This window comes from Berghia stephanieae, chromosome 12, assembly GCF_034508935.2.
Source record: "Berghia stephanieae isolate SIO BIC M18660-M18661 chromosome 12, UCSD_Bste_1.3, whole genome shotgun sequence".
Classification (NCBI taxonomy): Eukaryota; Metazoa; Mollusca; class Gastropoda; order Nudibranchia; family Aeolidiidae; genus Berghia; species Berghia stephanieae.
This window is the reverse complement of record NC_088371.1, coordinates 4,472,734-4,500,233: the sequence shown is the minus strand read 5'-3', so window position 1 is coordinate 4,500,233 and position 27,500 is coordinate 4,472,734. Positions and strand designations below refer to the sequence as shown.

The following is a 27,500-nucleotide window of genomic DNA, read 5'->3' as shown; positions in this document are numbered from 1 at the left end:
TGGGGGTTATTTAAATTGATCAAAATTGGATGGACGAGTTTTCTGGCCAAAGTTTTAAATTCGGATTTTTCCAGAGTGCGTCAATTATTAACTGGTTAAAATATTATAGGGAATGAGATTAGCGGAAGAGTAGCGTCCTTTGATTGGAAGTCACGAGCTGAAAAGTTATTAGAGAGAGAAAGTCATGTTGTTTGTGCGGCATGAGACACTTCACCGAAAGCGAGGACGAGAGAGACGCATGCGCAAAACCATTTTGATGTTCTCTCTGTAAGGTGACGTCCAATCAAGGGACGCTACTCTTCCGCTAATCTCATTCCCTATAGGCTATGGGACTTGGGATAGAGGATATGAAACAAAGAATAGCAATAGCAAAAAACGTGTTCCATAAAATGCGACCATTTGTGCCAAACAACAACCAAAACTTGAAGACCAGAATGAAAGTAGTTGAAACATATGTTATAAGTACCCTTTTATACGGTTGTGAAACGTGGACGCTTGACAAAGAATGTACGAGGAGGTTAGAGGCATTTGAGATGTGGGTGTATAGAAGAATGTTGAGGCTATCATGGACAGACAGGTATATGAACGAGGAAGTGTTGAAGAAGGTGAGAAAGGGAAGAATACTGATCGATAACATCAGAAAGATGCAGTAACGGTTTCTGGACATGTGTGGAGAAGAGACGGAATAGAAAAGTTGGTAACATCTGGGATGATCGAAGGAAAGAGAGCTAGAGGAAGACAAAGAACGACTTATCTAAATAACCTAAGAATTGCCAAACGTGACTTAGAAAGCAACACAGATTTCATGCGCACCGCATAGGATCGTGATTCGTGGAGACAGCTGACCGGCAGCGTGCTCAAGAGCACAAGCCATGATGGATGATGATGATGATGGGACTTCGGAATGTATTGGTAAGCCATTCCATTGTGTGCTTGTAATGGGATATGGCAAGGCTACATTCAATATCGAGATTTAATCTGCGAGCTAGAAGGGGGTATCAGAAAGGATTCATTTCTTATTCTCTATAATAGGACTCGAAGTCCTGATGTCTCAGTTGGTAGAGCAAACGCTTCACATGCTAAAGGGACAATGTTCAATGTCGGTTGATGTCGCGATTTTTTTCTGTACTATATATATATATATATATATATATATATAATATATATATATATATATATATAGTATGCGCATGGCTAAGAAGCTCATAACATTGCCATCCGGAAGTATAACGGACCAACACACAAAACTGTGTGTATCCATGAACGTTTATAGTCAGGTTAATACAGTTCGAGCATTACTTATAAACGCGGATGGCAAAAAAACAATAACAAAGACCTGAGTGACGTCATCTTCGAACTATCCATATATATATATATATATATATATATATATATATATATATATATATATATATAATATATATATATAGAGAGAGAGAGAGAGTGAGTGAGAGAGAGAGAGAGAGAGAGAGAGAGAGAGAGAGTTTACATACACTACATTTGGCCCAAGCATCGTCATATTTCTCAGCCGTAGAGGCCTCAAACTTGTAACAATTATCTTTGAATTCCATCCAGTCATCTGGGCATTCTGAAAAGTTAGAATATATCAAGGGCACAAATTATTCCATTGGCTCAGGTATTGATTACAACTCACAATGGGCATGATCTATATTAACTTTCCATGTGCTCGAGGTCATTGATCACATTGCAAAATGTGCTCAAAGTGACCTACATAGTGAAAAGTGTTCACAGATTTTGAACAATCTAACATTACGATTGGTCATTGTGTATGTGGGTATGTTTACAACTTTCATATACAAAGCAGTGTGTTTACATTTGTTCAGAAATGTCCAATCATTGGACAGCAACAAATCACGTGATTGATGACTCTGTTGGACGAAAACATGAATATCGATCGCTCCCATTAACTTTTCCCCCGTATTCTTCGTCTTCTTTTCTCATGAATATTTTTGAGTAGTTTCAGGCTTTTAGTTAACGAAGGTGGTGCTCAAGGAAACATGTGATCCCAAATGTTGAATACAACTCACTATTTGTTTTCTTTTGTGTCCAACACATAAACAAACTCTTCAGTCACATTTTCTTTTGTTGATGAAGTAATAGACACTTAGATAACCACGCCTCTCGGACAGTCGTCATAATGTAAACAATGACAGTGATTGGTAAACAAAGCAAACTACACAGACATGTTTTACAATCGATGGTATTGTCTATGTAAAATACACACTGATCTACCGCGAGATGAATAAAACCAACACAGAAATCTATGTGTAAATTTAAACGTTGAAAATATGATCGAGAAATCGTGTGATAACTAGTCACCCATTTGGCGGTATGAAAACAATAACAATAATCAGAGAAAGGTCGAATTCATTCACTTTATTTTTTTATAAACAACCAACTATGTTTGTCCGAGCACGAGTGAAGGTTTTGATTGGTCAAAAATCTACTGGTTAATTGCATTTCAACATATGACGCATCTTTTCATTGGCCTGTTTAAAAGTAGTGAGTGATTGTCACGTTATGTAGGGCCTGACTGCTTTTGTTGACAAGTGACAGGCAAGGACTTAAGAAGGCGATGTATTGATGCTATTCTCCGTATAAAACGATCTGTAATCTTAAACATTTATAGTCTGGTTGATATCATTCAATGAGAACTAATAATTGGATACAATAGTCTGATGTCGCCCAGCAACGGCGGCCATCGTGGTTCTAAACAAAGAAAATCGGCACTTATTATTCTTCATGCTGGCTAGAACTTTTCATATGTCTTGTGATCAGAATGTGTAAAAGTCAAAACATGATCAGATTTATAATGGGTTTTTTCCCCTCTGGATACGCTATTCTGCTCGTCGGATAAATATTTCATAAGGGCGTTCGCCATTGTTCCGATAGTTTAGAGCCAGTTATTAAGTTACCATGCGTCATTACGAGGGAAGTGACGTCACGACTGTTGAAGCGTATTAAAATGGCTGTCTAAAAACAATAACAAAGAGGTGAGTGACGTCAATTTCGTTCATTTTATAGAAGGCCCAAAGCAAGACGACGTCACTCGGCACTTTGTTATTGTTTTTAGACAGCCATTTTTGGTGATTAGTTCTCACTAAAACCAGACAATAAACGCTCAAGGGTACCCACAGGTAGGGCATGATTGCTTCGGGTGACAAGTGTCAGCCAGACAAGTACTGACTGAAGATGGCTATGTTGATTCGAACCCAAAACCTACCGTATACAGTCTGTGCAGTAGATAGATGACCACCCAGGAACAACATTATTAACACCTGGAGTATGAGAAGACGTTGACCAGCACCCCACCATCGAGACATGGCTGTCATTTGTGTTTACCACAAGGCGTCTCTCTCGTTGATGTTGTATCTGATGAAGAGATGAAATTAATAATAAGAAAAAAAATAAGAATGACGAATGTATTGAAGAAACGAAGTTGACATCACTCAGCTCTTTATATATCCATAATATTGTAGATCAAAACAAACTTTTACAAAACAGTATTAAGTTCTTGTAAATAGAACAACACCTTTTCTTTAAATAATATTGTAATTTAAAAACCCAATCTGAGTCAGAAAAATGTTGGTTGTATCGTAACGAATCTGACGATGTTCCTGTTTGTTTTGTTTGTTTTTAAGCGTTTTACGGCGCTTGCAACACAATAAGGTCATATCAGCGCTAGTAAAAAGGAAGAAAATGGGATAGTAAAAAGGTTTAGACTTAAAATTAAAGCACAAAAGAAAAGGTAAGACAAAGGGGAATTGGTTCAAATAGGGAACAGATGTAGATTCCAAGAGCACACCCTCAAACGATGTTCCTGTAGTTGGTAAGGAGAGGGTTAAGGTTACTCATAGTTTTGTGTGTTGCTACGTTTCATAATGGCGTGTAGATGTTGTGAGTATTTTACTTTATTTAAAGCATAACATCTTAAACGTTGTGGTGCAGCGGTTCTGCAGTACGGTCTTTGCTTCGTCGTACCGAAAAGGTACCGAGTTCGACTACCCGCCTCGCTGTGTGGCCTTGAGCAAGTCACCTCACTTTGTTTCACTTTGCGGTGCTGCACTGCGGCTGACGCCTGGGTTTTTCAAGTCTTTCCTTTGGAATTGACCCTAAAAACAAATTAAATTTCTACTTGGGGGTGAACAAAGGGAATTGTATTTGTTTATTTATTTATTTTTAAACAACGGCCATGCATTTAAAACTCGTTTTCGATCCCAAACACAGTGAGTTGTTAGGCCGAGCACACATAATAAGTATGTAATGATATTCACAACACAGTATGTATCATTTTTACACTCTCTGAAAACTGTGTGAGATGTTATGCGTGACATTAGTTTATTTTTGTTTACATTTTTCGTACATAACACGTGTGTTCTTTGTATTAAAAAAACCCATGTTAAGCAGATTCTTTCTATGATACCACGCTCGACATGAACTTCTTTGTATCTTTTGTATCTATCATTTTGAAGCTTTGAAAATACGAGAGAGAGAGAGAGAGAGAGAGAGAGAGAGAGAGAGAGAGAGGTGTCCAGACCTTTCAGCCTACCCTTCTATTGTACAGATGCCATTGTGACAATGTCATGGTCTGTGATTATCAACCATTATTCTATTACTATTATTATTATCATAGCCAACACATTAGCAATCCTTCACTGAATGCTCTAAAAAAAAGTATAATTAATTCGTCATTTATTAGCCTTTTAATCGGCTGATTTTTTTTTTTTTTTTTTTTTTTTTTTTTTTTTTTTTTTTTTTTTTTTTTTTTTTTTTTGTTTTTATTTTTTTTTTATTTTTTATTATTATATTATTATTAATTATTATTATTATTATTATTATTATTATTATTATTATTATTATATTTTTATTATTATTATTATATATTATTATTATTTATATTATTATTATTATTATTATTATTATTATTATTATTATTATTATTATTATTATATTATTATTATTTATTATTATTATTATTATTATTATTATTATTATTATATTATTATTATTATTATTATTATTATTTTATTATTATTATTTATTGTATATTCATTATTATTATTATTATTATTTTTATTATTATTATTATGTTATTCATTATTATTTATTATTGGTGTTAGTACAGTGTTGATTTTTGTGGTTATTAATGGTATCATTTATTTTTTGGTTCCATTTACCGTTTCTTTCTTCTCACTTTCATATTTGTTGTCATCAAATTGTATGAATGATTGGCAAAAGCCTAAGATTAAATAAACTTTGAAACGGAAACTTCTTGTCTTGTGTTTTTAATCGTAAAAATTAGCATTTGATTTGTAAAAAGCGTGTATAAGATTGGTAGAATATTAGTCATAAAAGTAGTCGTTCCGGGTCATCGGGCCCATGGAGCTGGAGTTTATCCCGATTTCTATAGCAGCGTGAAACGGACAATAGCAATTGCTTGCTATCGTTCGGATAGGATGCTAGTCTATCGCAAAGTACTTTCCGTCACATCTAACAGATTCAGCTACCCATTCACAGTTGGGTGGACAGGGGGGGGGGGGGGGAAATCTCGACTGCGCCCCGGATCATAATCAATATATCTCGATCCCTTTGCGTGAGAAACGAGTGCTCTATCAACTGAGCTATCTGTCTGGGCACCCCCCCCCCCCCCCTTTCCACTTTAGTCATGTATGCCAAATCAAACTATTCCATGCCAAACAAAAAAAATAGAATATTTATATAGCGCAATGTCCACTAACTGAGCTCAAAGCGTTTTACAAGGGGTCCCTGGTCAACAGCAACATTTAACATGTAGGACGGGACATGACGCCTGTTAGGCGATATTACAATTTTTCGGACAAAGACAACGCTGTTAACGACCAGGTACTCATTTTACACCTGAGTACGGTGAGAGAATGTGAGTAAAGAGTAAAGAGCCTTTTCCAAGGACTCAACTGTGCGCCGAGCGCGAGGCTCGAACCCAGTACCTTCCGATCCGAAAGCGAGTGTCATACCACTAGACCACATAGCCGCACAAAGAACAAAACAAAACAAAACAAAACCAAAACTAGAAGATATCTTATTATTAATTACCCCATCGCCTCTAAACGGTACCATGACAAAATGACCGAGGTGATGAAAATTGAATTTATCCCAAATTGAATTGAGTTAATAAAAAAATGTTAAATGCTAAAAAGCTTTATATGGAATATCATTTTGTGTAATCAAAGCCTTTAAAGGATACAAACAAATGTAGAACGAGACATGACATGACGCCTTTTAGGCGATATTACAATTTTTTCCGACATATAACGCTGTTAATAGCCAGGTACTCATTTTACACCTGAGTACGGTGAGACATATGAGTAAAGAGCCTTTTCCAAGGACTCAACTCTGCGCTAGGAGGCTCGAACTCAGGACCTTCCGATCTTAAGCGAGTCTTGATATCAACTTCTTTTCCTACTCTCCCTCACTCGACTCTCTCTCTCTCTCTCTCTCTCTCTCTCTCTCTCTCTCTCTCTGGCAGCCTATGTCACAATTTATGTTTATGTAATGAAACAATAAAACTATGGAAATTATACCAGTTGTTTGGTATTTAGTACTAAAAACTTAAATATCAAACTGGCAACAATGTCTACACGTTATATTTCTGTAATGTAGCAATAGAATTATGGAAATGGAACCAGTTTGTCTTTTCTTTTTTTTTTTCGTATTTGGCACTAAAACATCAAACTGGCAACCCATGTCTACATTCTATGTTTCTGTTGTGTAGCAATTCAACTATGAAAATGGAACCAGTTTTTATTTTCTTATTTTTTTTTTCGTATTTGGCACTAAAACATCAAACTGGCAACCCATGTCTACATTCTATGTTTCTGTTGTGTAGCAATTCAACTATGAAAATGGAACCAGTTTTTATTTTCTTATTTTTTTTTTCGTATAAGGCACTAAAACATCAAACTGGCAACCCATGTCTACAATCTATGTTTCTGTAATGTAGCAATAAAATTATGGAAATGACTCCTCGGAGAAATATGCTATTTTACAGCTTGATTACAATCTTGTTAACAATGACAATAATTACCATACAATACAGATCCACGTCGTCTTTTCTCTCTCTCTCTCTCTCTCTCTCTCTCTCTCTCTCTCTCTCTCTCTCTCTCGATCTTTCATTCTCTCTCTCTATCTTTCTCTGTCTCTCTCTCTCTCACTCACTCTCTCTCTCTCGATCTTTCATGCATTCTCTCTCTCTATCTTTCTCTGTCTCTCTCTCTCTCGATCTTTCATTCTCTCTCTCTATCTTTCTCTGTCTCTCTCTCACTCTCTCTCTCTCTCGATCTTTCATTCTCTCTCTCTATCTTTCTCTGTCTCTCTCTCTCTCTCTCTCGATCTTTCATTCTCTCTCTCTCTCTTTATATATCTCTCTCTTTCTCTTTCTGTCTTTCATTCTCTCTCTCTCTCACACACACACACCCACACACACACTAATTCTTTCTTTTTATTCTCTCTCTCTATCTTTCTTTCGCTTTCTCATTCTACCATTCTTTTTTTTCTTTCTCCCAGTCTCCCTCTTTCATTTTCTCTCTTACTCTCTCTCTCTCTCTCTCTCTCTCTCTCTTTCTCTCTCTATCTCTCTTTCTCTCTCTTTCACACACAAGCGATCGCGCGCTAACGCGCGCACACACAGAGAGAGAGAGAGAGAGAGAGAGAGAGAGAGAGAGAGAGAGGAGAACGAGTGAGAGCTGAAACAATAAATTCGGGTAACCAATTTACTGCCATACAATCTTAGCGAAGTCCCAGGTTTGAGAATTTTTGTCAAGATGAGAGTCATTTAAATCGATTGATGTGTCGAACGGTAAAAGGTCAAGCTGGCCAACTGCAGTGGGCGACAAGAATAGGCAATGGCAAACCATTCTTGTAACTTTGCCGAGTTAATTGCATGAATAAGTCCAAAAAGTTAAACGGTGACAGCGTAAAGGGGAGCATGTTTTCACGGAAGACTGCTGCCTCGCTCGGTTGGGAGCGTGATGTTCGTCAGGTCACACCGAACCGTCAGCCAGTTACTAGGCGAAATAAATTTAACAAATGTGACAAAACCAAAATTGGGACATGGAATGTCAGGACCTGTGCCCAAAAAGGAAAACTAAACAACATTCTAAAAGAAATGAAACGGCTCCAAATAAATATTCTTGGCCTGGCAGAGATGAGATGGAAAGAGCAGGGAACCATGTCAAAACAAGAAAACAACATGACATATAAGATCATATGGAGTGGTGGAACCTCTTTCCAAAAAGGAGTAGGGATGATCTTAGACCAAAAATCAACCAAATTTTACAAAGGGCACGTAGCAATCTCAGACAGAGTTTTGCTGGTTAAGCTAAGAGGACCTGTAGTTGACACCAATATTATTCAAGTTTATGCACCAACAGAAGAGGCGACAGATGCAGATATGACAGAGTTTTACCATTCACTAGACAAAGCAAAACGAATGTGTAAATCACAAGAAGTCCTTATGGTAATGGGGGACCTAAATGCTAAGATTGGCAGAGGCAGAGATGGTGACATAATCGGACCACATGGACTCGGAGACAGAAATGAACGAGGAAACATCTGGGCAGATTGGTGTAGAACAAATAAATTAATGATTTCAAACACCTGGTTTCAACAACACCCTAGAAGAACCTGGACATGGCAATCACCAGGGGACAGAGCAAGGAACCAGATAGACTTTATAGCAGTATCATCAAGATTCAGAAATGGCATATTAAATTGCAAAACCTACCCAGGTGCCGATGTAGACAGTGACCATGTCCCAGTTGTTTGTACAGTAAGGATAAAGTTTAAAGCTATTCAGAGAACAGCTGGTAGAATAAAGAGGGATTACAGGTTATGCAAAGACAATGGCATACAAACAAAAATGAGAGAAGAATTTGAAAATGCACTCATGATACAAAGCCAAAGTGAACCTGATAACGAAAAATGTGAAAAACAATTTGATATATTCCAAAAGTGTGTCAAAGCAACTACAGAAAAGCATTTACCAATAGCTCAAACAAACAGCAAAAAGGAATGGATGACAAATGAAATTCTAAACCTATTTGAAGAAAGACGAAAATGCAACAGAGGGTCTGCAGAATACCAAACATTGAACAACCACATTAAATCCAAATGCATCGAGGCACACGAGAACTATCTAGACTGGAAATGCTGCGAAATCGAAAGAGAATACAAACCCAACCCCCAACAAGCTCACCAAGAATAAAAGAACTATCAGGGAAAAGGAAAAGCAAAGCAGCAGGAAGTTGTATCCAAAAGAAACAAGGGGAACTGCTATTTGAAGAACAACATATAGAAAGCCGATGGGTAGAATACATAGGCGAACTGTACAATGATCCAAATAGAAATGAACCACCACTGAAATTCAAAGAACCATTAAGCGGACCAAACATCACCAAAAGTGAAATTGAACATGCCATGGAACGAATGAAGGATGGTAAAGCAACAGGCCCTGATGAAATATCTGTAGAGGTATTAAAAAGCCTAGGAGATCTAGCAATTGATGAACTTCACATATTATTCAACAATATATACAATACTGGGAAAATTCCAGAAGATCTCTGTAACTCTATTTTCATAGCAATACCAAAGAAAGCAGGTGCAGTCAGATGCGAAAATTTTAGAACTATAAGTTTAATAAGTCACATCAACAAAATACTGTTGCGTATAATTATCAACAGGCTAAGGAATAAGATTAACCCCGAAATCGCAGAAGAACAATATGGATTCCAATCTGACAGAGGGACAAGGAACGCAATATACCTCCTCCGTGTTTTAAGTGAAAGAGCTATACAGGTTCAGACCCCACTATACCTCTGTTTTGTCGACTACAAAAAAGCTTTTGATAGAGTACGCCACGAAGAAATACTAAAACAACTGCACTCCATTGGCGCTGATGAGAAAGACCTCAGACTCATGCAAACATTATACTACACCCAGCAGGCATCTATCAAAATCGGAAACTCTACAGGAAATTCCATTCCTATTAAGAAAGGAGTCCGTCAAGGGTGTGTTGTCTCACCAGATCTGTTTAATCTATACCAAGAAACAATCATGAGGGGCATAAATAATATGGAGGGAATAAAAGTAGGAGGTCACAACATAAATAATATAAGATACGCAGACGATACGGTACTCATTGCAACATCAGAAATCCAACTTCAAAAGATTGTTGACAAAGTGGTAGTAGATAGTGAAGCCAAGGGAATGGAAGTGAATATCACCAAAACAGAATGCATGGTAATACAGAAAAACCCCGAAAACAACAACACCTGCAATATAACGATTCACGGCGAGCAGCTTACCAACGTAGAAAGTTTTAAATACCTAGGTTCAATAGTGACAACAGATGGAAGATGTAACCGAGACATACGAGCAAGAATAACTCAAGCCAAACAGGCCTTCATGGACCTGGGAAACATTTTGAAAAACAAACAGATGTCGTTCGGGATTAGATTCCGAGTCTTGAAGTGCTACGTGTGGCCAATCTTGTTCTACGGATGCGAAAGCTGGACTACAAATGCAGAAACACAAAAGAACATTGAAGCTTTTGAAATGTGGTGCTTGAGAAGGATGCAGAGAATATCGTATACCGCACACAAAACGAACGAAGAAGTGCTAAAACAAACATACCAACAAAGGAAACTAATGCCCTTAATAGTGGATCGACAACTATCCTTTTTCGGACACATAGTAAGGAAAGATAAGAATGAATACCTGGCAAGTTGTGGAAAAATACCTGGTAAACGCGCCCGGGGGAGACAAAGAAAAACACTCATAGACCAACTGAAGGGCTTCACCAACCTAACAATCCAAGAGCTGTTTGAAAAAGCAAGAGACAGGGAGGAATGGAGAGAGATAATTCATGCAGTATCCGAAGCCTGGACCAGGCATGGAACCTAGAAGAAGAAGAAGATTTGAAGGACGAGTTTTCTGACCATATTTTCAAATACTATGGGTTTTTCCAGAGTACGGCAGAGATATTATGGTTCCAATGACCTTTGCTCTCGTTATTTATTCATTTATTTATTTACGTTTTATGGACTTACTTATTGTATTGGAGATAATACTTTTTTACGTCTAAGTTGTCCCTCGTGATGCTTTGAGCTCAGCAAAAAAAAAAGCTCACAACATTCGCCAGTCGGAAATAACTGACCAACACACAAAACTATGTGTTACCTTGGACATTTATTGCCCGATGACTATAGTTTAGTGATAATACGCTTCAACAGTCATGACGTCACTTCCCTCGCAATGACGCATAGTAACTTAGCAACTGGCTCTAAACTATCGGAACAATGGCGGACGCCCTTATGAAATATTTCTACGACGAGCAAAAAAAGTGTATCTAGAGGAGAAAAACATTATAAATATGGTCATGTTTTGATGTTTATACATTCTGATTACATGACATAATATGGAAAGTTCTAGCCTAGGAAGAATAAAAAGTACCGATTTTCTTTGTTTAGAACCACGCTGCTCGCCGTTGCTGGGTGATGTGACATCAGACTATTGAATCCAATTACTCGTACCCATAGAGAGTATGCGCTTGGCTAAGAAACTCACAACATTGCCATCCGGAAGTATAACGGACCAACACACAAAACTATTTGTAACCTGGAACGCTCATTGTCTGGTTAATACAGTTTAGTGTGAATTACTCATAAACGAGGATGGCAAAAAAACAATAACAGAGACGTGAGTGAAGTCAACTTAATTCTATTTAATGTATAGAAATGGCTGGCTAAAAGCAATATCGAATGCCTGAGTGACGTCATCCTCATTCCATCTACAATAGCATTCACAGTAAGTGTTGGCTTTCGTAAACTTATTATCTAGTATGATAATGGGAGCGATCTACATTCATGTTTTCGTCCAACCTAGTCATCGATCACGTGATTGGTTGCTGTACAACGATTGGACAATTCTCAATCTATCTAAACAAGCTGCTTTGTTTATAAAAGTTGTAAACATACCCATGAGTCATGCTGAGCAAAATGACCAATTGTAACGTAGGATATTTCTCAAACTGTGAACACTTTTCACTATGTGGGTCATTTTGAGCACACTTTGCAATGTGACCAATGACCTTGAGCACATGAAAATGTAATATAGATCGGGCCCATTCAATGGGCACGATCTATTTTACCTTTCCACGTGCTCGAGGTCATTGGTCACATTGCAAAATGTGCTCAAAATGACCCACATAGTGAAAAGTGTTCACAGATTTTGAACTAACATCACGATTGGTCATTGTGTTCAGCTTGATACATGGGTATGTTTACAACTTTCATAAACAAAGCAGCGTGTTTACATTTGTTCAGAAATATCCAATTGTTGGACAGCAACAAATCATGTGATTGATGACCTGGTTGGACGAAAACATGAATATAGATCGCTCCCATTCCTTTTGGGTTCAGTGTTATAATGTGAATTTTTTTTTAATGACGCAAAATGTTGTCCATTACAACACTGTTAAACTGGGCCTATAAAGCGTTCTGGTATTACCAGTTAAATGGGTAATCTGGAAAGATACGTATTTACAAATAATTGGATTCAATATTCTGATGTCACGTCGCCCAGCAACGGCAGCCATCACGGTTCTAAACAAAGAAAATCGGTACTTTTTATTCTTCTAGCTGACTAGAACTTTTCATATGTCTTGTGATCAGAATGTGTAAAAGTCAAAACATGATCATGATGGGGTTTTTTTTCTCCTCTGGATACGCTTTTATGCTCGTCGGAGAAGAATTTCATAAGGGCGTCCGTCAAGTTCCGATAGTTTAGAGCCAGTGTTACTAAGTTACCATGCGTCATTAGGAAGGAAGTGACGTTACGACTGTTGAAGCGTATTGGCCAGAATACATATTTGAGCTTTTATATAGGACAATATCCACTAAACGTGCTCAAAGTTCTTTACAAGGGGTCCCAAGCCAACAGCAACACTTAGCATGTTGAACGAGACATGACGCCCGCTAGACGATATTGCATTTTTTTTTCGGACAGACACAACCCTGTTAACGGCAAGGTACCCAATTTACACCTGAGTACGGTGAGAGAATGTGAGTAAAGAGTTATTGGGTTGTTTTTTTTTCCAAGGACTAAACTATGCGCCGAGCGAGGCTCGAACCCAGGAACTTCCGATCCGAAAGCGAGTGCCATATCACAAGACCATGACATAACCGCACATATCGATTTTGGCAAAAACTCTTAAACAAACCTGTGACCTTAAAAACAGACATCGCGAGGTCCCAAGTTTGAGAGTTTTTGTCAAGATGCGAGTCATTGAATTCGATCGATATTTGTTACATTGAATGGGACAACCAGTCGGATGGTGAAAAGGTTTGAACTGATATTGCCAAGTTTAGTTAGAAGGTCAATTGTTTCAATAAAAAATGAGATCTGGTCATAAATGATTAAATCAACCCTTTTGTACATCTTTGGGAAATATCAAGCTTAATTGTGACCCACCGTCTCAAAGCGGTATTATGTCGGGATACACTCGGTTAGGGAAATTGAATTCATATCCACAAATATCAAACTTGGGTTTACTTTCTCTACGTCGTGGTGGAATATAAATACTATTTATTGCTTTGCAAAACTTCTAAGGTCCAATTTCTCATCATTCTACCTCTAAATTTACATTTTTGGGTTATGAATCATCCCGACATAATACCGTTTTGAGACGGAGAGTCACAATTTCACTTCTAAATATTTTTTACAGTTAGTCAAGTTGGAAAAGTATGAAATTTGAGAAAAGTTGCTGGATACCTTTCACATACATCTGACCATAGCTTCATGAAAAATCACCCCATTTACTTCAAATAAAGATTAAAATGTGACCCCTTGTCTCAAAACAGTATTAAGTCGAGATAATTAAGATGCTGAAAATGGAAATTGTAGCCAGAAATATCATGCTTACGTTGAGTTTACATGCTTTATAGAGGAGAAGGAATATCATATTTTACTGTGGTAAATACCAACGTTTCATATTTTTACCAGTTTAACTATAATTTGACTTTTTAGCATCTGGTCCATCCCGACATAATACCGCTTTGAGACGAAGGGTCACAAATGCCCTGGGGAGCACATTCTTTCAGAAAATAAAAAAAAAAAAGAATGCTAATCTAAAATGTTCACCTTCCGACTGATTATGTCATGCACTGACACATTTGAATGTCGACTTTCTGGCGACATTTTTGAATACTTGTCTGACAAGAGTGGGGAAGTCAACATGTTATAATAAATTTAAATTATAAATTGAGCTTTATATAGCGGAATATCCACTAAATGTGCTCAAAGCGCCTTACAAGGGGTCCCTGGTCAATAGCAACATTTAACATGTAGGACAGGACATGACGCCTGTTAGGCGATATTACATTTTTTCGGACAAAGACAACGCTGTTAACGGCCAGGTACTCATTTTACACCTGAGTACGGTGAGAGAATGTGAGTAAAGAGCCTTTTCCAAGGAATCAACTATGCGCCGAGCGCGAGGCTCGAACCCAGGACCTTCCGATCCGAAAGCGAGTGGCATACCACAAGACCACATAGCCGCACATGTTAATGCTTATGAATAATTCATGGGTTTTTATATTGCTTTCTTTTCGTGCTTCTTCAATGTTTGGCTTATCTAATGTTGTTTTATGGTGAGAATAAAATTAATGATTGTGGTATTGATAGAGGTGGTTGATTTATGAATGGTAGTATTTGTTGTTGGAGTGTTAATATTACTATTACTGTTGTTATCAGTAGCTGTGTTGTAGTAGTAGTAGTAGTAGTAGTAGTAGTAGTAGTAGTAGTATAGTTAGTTAGTAGTAGTAGTAGTAGTAGTAGTAGTAGTATAGTAGTCGCAGTGGTAGTTAGTAGTGTAGTAGTAGTTAATGTTATGTTGTTGTAGTGTTGTTGTTGTTTTAGTAGTAGTAGTGGGTTTTGTTAGTAGTAGTAGTAGTAGTAGAGTAGTATATAGTAGTAGTATGTGTAGTAGTAGTAGTATGTAGTAGTAGTAGTAGTAGTAGTAGTATAGTAGTAGTAGTAGTAGTAGTGTTAGTTAGTAGTAGTAGTAGTATAGTAGTAGTAGTAGTAGTAGTAGTAGTAGTAGTATAGTAGTAGTAGTGTAGTAGTAGTAGTGTAGTAGTAGTAGTAGTAGTAGTAGTAGTAGTAGTAGTATAGTAGTGTAGTAGTAGTAGTAGTAGTAGTAGTATTAGTAGTATGTAGTAGTAGTAGTGGTAATAGTAGTTAGTAGTAGTAGTAGTAGTAGTAGTAGTAGTGTAGTAGTAGTAGTAGTAGTAGTAGTAGTAGTAGTAGTAGTAGTAGTAGTAGTAGTAGTAGTAGTAGTAGTAGTAGTAGTAGTAGTAGTAGTAGTAGTGTGTAGTAGTGAGTGTAGTAGTAGTAGTAGTAGTAGTAGTAGTAGTAGTAGTAGTAGTGTAGTAGTAGTAGTAGTAGTAGTAGTAGTAGTAGTAGTAGTAGTAGTAGTAGTAGTAGTAGTAGTAGTGTAGTAGTAGTGTAGTATAGTAGTAGTAGTAGTAGTAGTAGTAGTAGTAGTAGTAGTAGTAGTAGTAGTAGTAGGTGGTGGTAGGTAGTGTAGTGGTAGGGTGTGGAGTAGTGGATGTAGTAGTAGTAGTAGTTGTTGTTGTAGTAGTAGTAGTCAGTAGTAGTAGTAGTAGTAGTAGTAGTAGTAGTAGTAGTAGTAGTAGTAGTAGTAGTAGTAGTAGTAGTAGTAGTAGTAGTAGTAGTCGTTAATTATTGTTATTTTGTAGTTGTAGTAGTTGTTGTTGATGATGACTATTGCAGTGATCATAAGATCTAGGATTGTCTGGTCGCCAGTCGTAGAAGGCCTATTAATGCTTTGGAATGCTTGTCGTTGTTGTATTGCTCTTTCTGCTCTCTTAGGCAATGTCATGACATTCTCACGCCATTTCAGATTTTAATCGAACACTGTTGTCTGTTTTTCAGGTTTTTTTTTCCCTAGCGAAGGATTAACTAGTCTTTTTCTAACCTTTTGTTTTGTTGTTATGTTTGCTTGATTTTGTTTTGCATTTTGTTTATATAGGACATATTATAAAAGTTATCCAAATGTCATTTTTTTAAAAGTATAAATTCAAAATTGATAAAAAAAAAAAAGTATACGCAACGTGCACTTATTTAGCAGATCTTATAACTAAAATTCAATTATGGGCTTGATTTTACATTGTTTCCTGTTAGGCGATATTATAAATTTTGTTTTATTTTTTCTTATTTGTGACCCTTTGTCTCAAAACAGTATTATGACGGGATGGACCAGATGCTAAAAATTAAAATTATAGTTAAACTGGTCAAAAAATTATATGAAACGTTGGTATTTACCACAGTAAAATATGGTATTGCTTATCCTGTATAAAGCATATTATAAACTCAACGTAAGCATGATATTTATGGCTACAAATTCCACTTGCAGCATCTTAATCATCCCGCAATACCGTATTGAGACGAGGGGTCACATTTATGAACACTATTCTGAAAGTATTGCCATTAGACATTAATGAGTTCATAACAATTTGGATTATTCAGACATGCAAATAACCAAACGTCGCCCATACTTTATAAAGGTTTTAAGCCGTTTCGTTCCAGACCTATCAGCTATTACGAAAAATTCGTTGAAATACGAAATTTTTGGCTACATTTTCAGACCATGTGAGCGTCTGTAAGTGATTAAAACTTATTGAAACTAAAAGTTGATGCCACACTATATAATTTTAAGGATTTTGAAGTGTTAACCAACCTTTGTGAGAGCAAATTATTATTTTTTTTTTTTGTTTGTTTTTTAATTAACAATAACGACTACAATTTTTATCTCCTAAAAAATATCATTTAAATTTTATTTCACATAGGCAGTTCTGTAGTTGGACAGGATAAAATAGTGAAATTGAACGCCGCGCGCGATGGATAAAATCAATAGCTACAAAATTGTTTAAAACTTGCAAGGATAATAATTTATGATTCTTAGGCCGACAATAGAAATTAATTAAATGCTCCTGTTACATTCAAGAATAGGTGACGATTGCATAGCATGCAAGCGGCGTTTAATGCCGCTTATACCCCTTAAAACAAACGAATTCAAAGAATGTCTATTAACTTTAAAGGGAATATTTTTAAACCCCCTCTGAAAATAGACAAAGAAAAAAACAACAAAAAAAACAGAGGAATAATTTGCTTCTGCATTAACTGTTATTTCGGGTTTAGTTGTAATGATAGTTGAAGGGAATTATTTATAGTACCTTTTTATTATGGAGTTGAGGGTGGGGTGTGAAGGAGTTAGTGGTTCATTACCAACAGTTTTGCTCTCTCTCTCTCTCTCTCTCTCTCTCTCTCTCTCTCTCTCTCTCTCTCTCTCTCTCTCTTCTTCTTCTCTCTTCTCTTCTCTCTCTTCTTCTCTTTTTTCTTTTCTCTTTCTTTCTTTCTTTCTTTATTTCTTTCCATTTCTCTTTCTTTTTCTCTCTCTCTCTTTCTCTCTCTCTCTCTCTCTCTCTCTCTCTCTCTCTACATATATATATAATATATATATATATATATATATATATATATATACAAGCACAATATCCACTAAACGTGCTCAAATGCCTTTACAAGGGATCCGTAGACAACGACAACACTTACCATATAAGACGAGACACAACGCCTGAAAGGCGGTATTTTATTTCTTTTTTTTTTTCAGACAGAACCAACACAGTTAACGGCAAGGTACTCATTTTAGACATGAGTACGGCTATAAAATGTGAGTAAAAAGCCTTTTTCCAAGGACTCAACTATGCACCTCCCAGAGTGGAATTCGAATGAACTCTAGACCTGCCAGTGCGAAGGTCGAGTGTCATACCACTAGAACACATAGCCGGACAGAAATAAGGAGTTTTTTTTTCTGTGTAAGACCAAGTGTGACCCCTCCTCTCAAAACGGTATTAAGTCGGGATGATTAAGATGCTGAAAATGGAATTTGTAGCCAGAAATATCCTGCTTAAGTTGAGTTTATTTGCTTTATAGAGGAGAAGGAATATCATATTTTACTGTGGTAAATACCAACGTTTCATATCTTAGATCAGTTTAACTATAATTTGACTTTTTAGAATCTGGTCCATCCTGACATAATACCGTTTTGAGATGAAGGGTCATAAATAGCCATGTGATTGAGGCCAGATGTTTTTTAAGGTTTTGCCTTTGGGCCATTCATTGATGTCGACGGTAGGTCCAACCGACGGTAAACGTGGTAGATTTGCTTGATCTTTGTTACTTTATGATAAAATCTAGGGCCAATTACCACACCTTAGGGTATGCATATAATATTGTTTATAACCCTTGGGGACGGTACAAGTACAATATCAAATAGAATTCGCTCCGCTTAATCACACATCTGATAAGAACACATTTAACTTCGCTTAAATTACAATGTGCGGCTATGTGGTCTAGTGGTATGACACTCGCTTTCGCATCGGAAGGTCCTGGGCTCGTGTCCCGCGCTCGGCGCATAGTTGAGTCCTTGGAAAAGGCTCTTTACGAACATTATCTCACCGTACTCAGGTGTAAAATGAGTACCTGGTCGTGAACAGCGTTGTCTCTGTCCGAAAAAAAATTGTAATACCGCCTTACAGGCTTCATGTCATGTCCTACATGTTAAGTGTTGCTGTTGGCCAATAGGGACCCCTTGTAAAGCGCTTTGAGTAAGTTTAATGGATATTGCGCTATATGTGACCCTCCGTCTCAAAATGGTATTATGTCGGGATGATTCAGACCCCAGAAAGTGAATTTAGAGATGGAATGATGAGAAATTGGACCTTAGAACTTTTTTGTAAAACAAGAAATAGTATTTATACTCCAGTATGACATAGAGAAAGTAAAGCAAAGTTTTATGTTTGTGGCAATGAATTCAATTTCCCTAACCGAGTGTATCCCGACAAAATACCGCTTTGAGACGGCGGGTCACATATAAGAAAAGCTCAAGGTATTTAGTAAAAGGAATGACTGACAGAAAGTGAAAGGTGACAGGAAGTTACATCACGCTGAGTATAGATAGTATGCGCTTGGCTAAGAAACTCATAACATTGCCATCCGGAAGTATAACGGACTAACACACAAAACGGTGTGTATCCATGAACGTTTATAGACAGGTTAATACAGTTCAGTGAGCATTACTCATAAACGTGGATGGCAAAAAACGAAAACAAAGACCTGAGTGACGTCATCTTCGAACTATCTATTCTGTCGTTCCCTGTAAAAAAGAAATACACATTTTAAATTTTGGCCAAAAAACTGATCCTACAATAAATATCGATCAATAAAAATGACCCTCATCTTGTCAAAACTGTCAAACCTCAGATTTAAAAGAAGTTATCAAGGAAGTCTTAGGTTTGATCGTTTTTAACCCGAAGAGGGACATTTAAACCGATTGATATTTATAGGACAAGTTTTATTTGGCCAAAATGTGACCCATCGTCTCAAAACGGTATTATGTCGGAACGACCCATATGCTTAAAGGTCGAATTTAATGTTAAACTGGTCAAAAATATAAATTGTTGGCATTAGCACCCTAAAATAAGGTATCCATTCTCCTCAATAAATCGTATAAACTCAACACAAGTCTGATATTTCTGGAGATAAATTCAATTTTCAACATCTTAACCATCCCGAATTAATACCGTTTTGAGGCGAAGGGTCACAATTTTTTTTTTTAATCGGGTTTTTTTTATCCAAATAACAACAGTATTTGTGACCCTTCGTCTCAAAGCGGTATTGTGTCGGGATGGACCAGATGCTAAAAAGTCAAATTATAGTTAAACTGGTCAAAAATATGAAACATTGGTATTTACCACAGTAAAATATGATATTCCTTCTCCTCTATAAAGCACATCAACTCAACTTAAGCATGTTATTTCTGGCTACAAATTCCATTTTCAGCATCTTAATCATCCCGACTTAATACCGTAATGAGACGAGGGGTCACATTTGGTATTGATGATCACTCATGCATTTCAAACATTGACAGCTTTTTGAACCTTGCTATTTAGTCAGTCTTGTCCGAAGTACGTCACACAAAATCCATCATTGGTCCTAATGGATAAATACCGTAGGGTGGACATTTTCAAGGGATGTTGTTATATTACAATATTACGTGTAGCAGTATACGGCCTGACGGTGAGTTTGGCCTAGGCATTAACGATATTATTGGGGGAACATTTTAGTGGTCATCATCAAATAGGCGTCATGCCCCGTGCTACATGTTATATGTTGCTGTTGACCAGGGACCCCTTGTAAAGCGCTTTGAGCACATTTAGTGGATATTGCGCTATATAAAGCTCAATATATGTGTCAGTGCACGACATAATCAGTTGGGAGGTGAAAATTATGGATTTCCTTTTTTTTCATTTCCTGAAAGCATATGCTCCCCAGAGCAGTTTAATTTTTATTTGAAGTAAATTGGGTGATTTTTCATGAAGTTATGGTCAGATGTATGGGAAAGGTATCCAGCAACTTTTCTCAAATGTCATACTTTTTCACTTGACTAACTGTTGATTATGTTTAGAAGTGAAATTAAGCTTTGATATTTCCTGAAGATGTACCAAATGGATTGATTTAATCATTTATGACAAGAACTCATTTTTATAAAAATTGACATTCTAACTAAACTTGGCAATATTTCAATTCAAACCTTTTCACCATCCGACTGATTATGTCATTCACTGTAACATATAATAGGGTCACATTGATTCAATTGGAAGAGTGCATGAAGACATACCAATTGGACATTTTGAAAATTTGTCGAGATAAGAGATAAAAAAAAAGAAGGAAATTTAAATTGCCAGAAGTAACGTTAGGATTTTGCCCTTGGTGCGATTGAATAAATCTAAGATGGTGATGATGAAGAAGAAGAAGAAGAAGAAGAAGAAGAAGAAGAAGAAGAAGAAGAAGAAGAAGAAGAAGAAGAAGAAGAAGAAGAAGAAGAAGAAGAAGAAGAAGGAGAAGAAGAAGAAGAAAAAGAAGAAGAAGAAGAAGAAGAAGAAGAAGAAGAAGAATATTCAACTGTCCTTGTCAACAGGTTGTTATCATGTTTAAATAAGATGCTTATGTAAGTAGTAGTAGTGGAAGTAGTAGTAGTAGTAGTAGTAGTAGTAGTAGTAGTAGTAGTAGTATTAGTAGTAGTATAGTTAGTAGTGTAGTATGTAGTAGTTAGTAGTAGTAGTAGTAGTATAGTATAGTAGTAGTAGTAGTAGTAGTAGTAGTAGTAGTAGTATGTAGTAGAGTAGTAGTAGTAGTAGTAGTAGTAGGTAGTATAGTAGTAGTAGTAGTAGTAGTAGTAGTAGAGTAGTTAGTAGTAGTAGTAGTAGTAGTAAGTAGTAAGTAGTTAGTAGTAGTAGTTTTAGTAGTAGTAGTAGTAGTAGTAGTAGTAGTAGTAGTATAGTAGTAGTAGTAGTAGTAGGTAGTAGTAGAGTAGTAGTAGTATAGTAGTAGTAGTAGTAGTAGTAGTAGTAGTAGTGGAGTAGTAGTAGTAGTAGTAGTTAGTAGTAGTAGTAGTAGTAGTAGGTAGTAGTAGTAGTAGTAGTAGTGTAGTGAAGTAGTAGTGTAGTAGTAGTAGTAGTGTAGTAGTAGTAGTAGTAGTTGTAGTAGTAGTAGTAGTAGTAGTTAGTAGTAGATAGTAGTAGTAGTAAGTGTAGTAAGTAGTAGTAGTATAGTAGTAGTAGTAGTAGTAGTAGTAGTAGTAGTAGTAGTAGTAGTAGTAGTAGCAGTAGTTAGTAGTAGTAGTAGTAGTAGTAGTAGTAGTAGTAGTAGTAGTTAGTAGTATTAGTAGTAGTAGTATAGTAGTAGTAGGTAGTTAGTAGTAGTAGTAGTAGTAATAGTAGTAGTGGTAGTAGTAGTATTAGTAGTAGTAGTAGTAGTAGTAGTAGTAGTAGTAGAGTAGTAGTAGTAGTTAGTAGTAGTAGTAGTAGTAGTAGTATAGTAGTAGTAGTAGTAGTAGTAGATAGTAGTAGTAGTAGTAGTAGTAGTAGTAGTAGTAGTAGTAGTAGTAGTAGTAGTAGTTAGTAGTAGTAGTAGTAGTAGTAGTAGTATAGTAGTAGTAGTAGTAGTTAGTAGTAGTAGTAGTAGTAGTAGTATAGTAGTAGTAGTATAGTAGTAGTAGTAGTAGTAGTAGTTAGTAGTAGTAGTAGTAGTAGTAGTTAGTTAGTAGTAGTAGTAGTATAGTATAGTAGTAGTAGTAGTAGTAGTAGTAGTAGTATAGTAGTAGTAGTAGTGAGTAGTATAGTAGTAGTAGTAGTGAGTAGTAGAGTAGTAGTAGTAGTAATGTATAGTAGTAGTAGTATGTAGTGTAGTAGTTAGTAGTAGTAGTAGTAGTAGTAGTAGTAGTAGTAGTAGTAGTAGTAGTAGTAGTAGTATGTAGTAGTAGTTTAGTAGTAGTAGTAGTGGTAGTAGTAGTATAGTAGTATGTAGTAGTATAGTAGTGGTAGTATAGTAGTGTAGTAGTAGTAGTATTTAGTAGTAGTAGTAGGTAGTAGTAGTAGTAGTAGTAGTAGTAGTAGTAGTAGTAGTAGTAGTAGTAGTAGTAGTAGTAGTAGTAGTAGTAGTAGTAGTAGTAGTAGAGATACTGATAGAGTCGGGTGTTCGTAGTTTCACAATTAGCGCATGAATAAGATACTCACAACATTGCCATCCGGAAGTATAACGGACCAACACACAAAACTATGTGTAATCATGAACATTTATAGTCTGGATAATACAGTTTAGTGATAATTACTCATAAACGCAGATGGCTAAAAAAAAAATAAAAAAAAAAATCAATATCACAGACCTAAGTGACGTCAACTTCATTCTATCTATACCTGGCTGCTATTCAATAAACGGAAATATGGAAGGTGGCAATTTACTAGAACGTTACACTGTATTGCATCGAGTGTATTGATGACCACTGAGACATCAACTGTTCTAGGTAGGATTAGAGATGGGGGGGGGGGGGGGGGGGGGGGGGAAGGAGAAATGACCTATGACCGTCTCGGGGGGGGGGGGGGGGGGGGGGAAGAGAATAGGGGGGGGGGGGTAGGGGGGTAGGGGTGTGAGGGGGAATTGGGTAACCGATTTTATTGATATTGGTGTTGTGGCTATGATCAAATGCGTAGTAGTTTATTGATGCTATGCGTTTATAGATAGTATGCGCTTGGATAAGAAGCTCTCAACATTGCCATCCGGAAGTATTACGGGCCAACACACAAAACTATGTGTAACCTTGAACGTTTATAGTCTGGTTAATAGAGTTTAGTGAGAATTGGATTTAATAGTCTGATGTCACGTCGCCCAGAAACGGCGAGCAGCGTGATTCTAAACAAAGAAAATCGGTACTTTTTAACCTTCATGCTGGCTTAAAAATTTTCATATGTCTTGTGATCAGAATGTATAAATGTCATAACAAGATCATATTTATAATGTTTTTCTCCTCTGGATACATTTTTATGCTCGTCCGAGAAGTATTTCATAAGGGCGTCCGCCATTGTTCCGATAGTTTAGACCCAGTTACTAAGTTACCATGCGTCATTACGAGGAAAGTGACGTCATGCCTGTTGAAGCCTAATACTCATAAATGTGGAAGGCAAAAAACAATAACAAAGACCCGAGTGACGTCAACTTCATTCTATATATTATAGCCAAAATGCTGGTAACATCCGGTCTCAAACCGTGGCCTTCGTAAAGTTATGAAAAATAACTTGCTTCCATGAGCTCTACTAACGACAACTCACTAAGCGGTGTAAAAAAACAAATAATGACGTCAAACTGCCAGTCCTTTTGGATTTCAGTATCAGGCTATGGATAGTATGCACTTGGCTAAGAAGTTTACAACATTGCCATCCGGAAGTATAACGGACCAACACACAAAACTGTGTGTATCCATGAACGTTTATAGTCAGGTTAATACAGTTCAGTGAGCATTACTCATAAACGCGGATGGCAAAAAACAATAACAAAGACCTGAGTGACGTCATCTTTGAACTATCTATAACATAACGATGACTACGCTCAAACTCGCGTGTACTTATTTTCAGGTCTGATAACCCAAATTGTTTTGGTCTCTGTGCTGTAATGGGATGTCTGTCAAACCGTAACCATTGTTAACACATATCCTGACACTGACCAAAAAATGACGTCAAAATGCCAGTCTTTTGCCACAAAAGAAAACAAATCGTGAGTTATATTCAATAGTTCAACCAATGGGGCCACTTGTTTCCATGAGCACTACTAACGACAACTCACTAGGCGGTGCAAAAAACAACTAATGACGTCAAAATGCCAGTCTTTTTGGGTCCCAGTGTCAGACTATAACTTAATGATGGCTACGGCCTGACACTGACCAAAATATGACGTCAAAATGCCAGTCTTTGGCCACAAAAGAAAACAAACCGTGAGTTTTATTCAATAGTTCAACCAATGGGACCACTTGTTTCCTTGAGCTCTACTAACGACAACTCACGAGTTGTCGTTAGTAGAGCTCATGGAAACAAGTTATTTCATTGGTTGAACTATTGATTACAACTCACGATTTGTTTTCTTTTGTTGCCAAAGACTGGCATTTTGATGTCATTTTTGGTCAGTGTCAGGCCATAACTTTACTATGGCTACGCTAGAACCCAGAACCTTCCGGTCCGAAAGCGATCACAAAGCCGCACATACCACTGTTTTGAAACGATGGGTCACTGACCAAATTGAAAAAGACGCTCTGTCATTGTATTGTAGTGTAATCGAATACAAGGCTTTAATGGCCATTGGGTAGAATGGCGTAAAGTTAGAGGGGAGGGGGAGGGGGGGGGCGCGATCCAGTGGCGATCCGTATCGAATTGAAAAAGACGCTCTGTCATTGTATTGTAGTGTAATCGAATACAAGGCTTTAATGGCCATTGGGTAGAATGGCGTAAAGTTAGAGGGGAGGGGGAGGGGGGGGGGCGCGATCCAGTGGCGATCCGTATCGAATTGAAAAAGACGCTCTGTCATTGTATTGTAGTGTAATCGAATACAAGGCTTTAATGGCCATTGGGTAGAATGGCGTAAAGTTAGAGGGGAGGGGGAGGGGGGGGGGCGCGATCCAGTGGCGATCCGTATCGAATTGAAAAAGACGCTCTGTCATTGTATTGTAGTGTAATCGAATACAAGGCTTTAATGGCCATTGGGTAGAATGGCGTAAAGTTAGAGGGGAGGGGGGGGGGCGCGATCCAGTGGCGATCCGTATCGAATTGAAAAAGACGCTCTGTCATTGTATTGTAGTGTAATCGAATACAAGGCTTTAATGGCCATTGGGTAGAATGGCGTAAAGTTAGAGGGGAGGGGGAGGGGGGGGGGCGCGATCCAGTGGCGATCCGTATCGAATTGAAAAAGACGCTCTGTCATTGTATTGTAGTGTAATCGAATACAAGGCTTTAATGGCCATTGGGTAGAATGGCGTAAAGTTAGAGGGGAGGGGGGGGGGGGGCGCGATCCAGTGGCGATCCGTATCGAATTGAAAAAGACGCTCTGTCATTGTATTGTAGTGTAATCGAATACAAGGCTTTAATGGCCATTGGGTAGAATGGCGTAAAGTTAGAGGGGAGGGGGAGGGGGGGGGCGCGATCCAGTGGCGATCCGTATCGGAACACACACCTAAGTTCTCATAGAAGAGAAAAAAGTGAATGCTGTGTTATTCTATTGATGTTATGCGTTTCGTCAACAAAAACCTCAAAACATCTGCCAGCCGGTTAATACCGTAGCCATCGAAAAGTTATAGATAGTTCGAAGATGACGTCACTCAGGCCTTTGTTATTGGTTTTTGCCATCCGCGCTTATGAATACTTGTCACTAAACTGTACTGACCAGACTATAAACGATCATTGTTACGCACAGTTTTGTGTGTTGGTCCGTTTTATTTCCGAATGGCAATGTTATGAGCTTCTTAGCCACGCGCATACTATCTATAGATAGTTCGAAGATGACGTCACTCACGTCTTTGTTATTGTTTTTTGCCATCAGCGCTTATGAGCAATGCTCACTGAACTGTATTAACCTGACTATAAACGTTCATGGATACACACAGTTTTGTGTGTTGGTCCGTTATACTTCCGGATGGCAATGTTATGAGCTTCTTAGCCACGCGCATACTATCTATAGATAGTTCGAAGATGACGTCACTCACGTCTTTGTTATTGTTTTTTGCCATCAGCGCTTATGAGCAATGCTCACTGAACTGTATTAACCTGACTATAAACGTTCATGGACACACACAGTTTTGTGTGTTGGTCCGTTATACTTCCGGATGGCAATGTTATGAGCTTCTTAGCCAAGCGCATACTATCTATAAATAAGACTATGTGTAACTTTAAACTGTTATTTATTTTTAATTATGCCCTTCCACCACGACATCATATTAAGATACCGTCTCCTAGGCATTCCACGAAGGAATATAAATAATTAATCAAACAAGATGTCTGACGTCAACAGGAATCACCCAATATTGTCCAAGTGGGGGTTAATAATCTTGCTCAAGGAAAAAAACGAAAGTGCCTGAAGCGGGTCTCGAACCCAGGACCTTCCGGGTCACCGTGCATTGCTTAACCACTCGGCCACTTCTCCTCCCGGTTTTTGTCTGATTACTGCAATTTAATGAGAACTACTCATAAAAATGGCTGTCTAAAAACAATAACAAAAAGCGGATGTGACGTCAATTTCGTTCCCTCTATAGACAAAAGCAGATGGAGTTGAAGGTGTTTGAGCTTTCTCTAAATGTGGCCCACAGCCTCTTAACGGTATTATGTCGTAGCCATCGTAAACTTATAGCCTGACACTGACCAAACAATGACGTCAAAAGACTAGTCTTTGGCCACAAAAGATAACTAATCGTGAGTTGTATTCAATAGTTCAACCAATGAAATAACTTGTTTCCATGAGCTCTACTAACGACAACTCACTTAGCGGTGCAAAAACCAAATAAAGACGTCAAAATGCCAGTCCTTTTGGGTTTCAGTGTCAGGCTATAACTTAACGATGGCTACGGTTCTAGTGTCAGGCTATATGTTAACGATGGCTACGATATAACGGACCAACACACAAAACTATGAGTAACTTTAAACATTTTTATAGATGGAACGAAGTTGACGTCACTCGGGTCTTTATCATTGTTTTTTGCCACCCACGTTTATGAGTAATTTTCACTAAACTGTATTAACCAGACTATAAAAGTTCATGGTTACACATAGTTTTGTGTGCTGGTCCGTTATACTTCCGGGTGGCAATGTTGTGAGCTTATATATATATTATTGTAATATTTACCACGATGTTGGAGTCAGTCGACATCGATGTTTCAGGCCTTTCAGCCATCGTCAGGACTCATCGTCAGGCCTGAAACATCGATGTAGACTGACTCCAACATCATGGTAAATATTACAATCATAATTCGCTCCATTGTTACATTTCGA

At 37.5% G+C, this 27,500-nt stretch overlaps 1 protein-coding gene across 11 annotated transcripts in view; it reads right to left on the bottom strand.

Annotated features, from left to right (window-relative positions):
• The window catches only part of LOC144958220 (contactin-like), a 94,927-nt gene that overhangs the window by 62,212 nt on the left and 5,215 nt on the right, over positions 1-27,500 (bottom strand). For 9 of the 11 annotated variants that reach the window (XM_078890041.1, XM_078890033.1, XM_078890032.1 and 6 more), the window contains 2 exons: positions 3,245-3,393; positions 1,494-1,588 (listed from right to left, as the gene is read on the bottom strand). In XM_078890041.1, the coding sequence (XP_078746167.1) occupies positions 1,494-1,588; positions 3,245-3,353 (204 nt within the window). In that variant the 5' untranslated portion in view covers positions 3,354-3,393. Of the gene's footprint in view, positions 1-1,493; positions 1,589-3,244; positions 3,394-22,864; positions 22,957-27,500 lie in introns of those variants that run through there. The other 2 variants (XM_078890040.1, XM_078890039.1) reach the window with 2 other exon arrangements.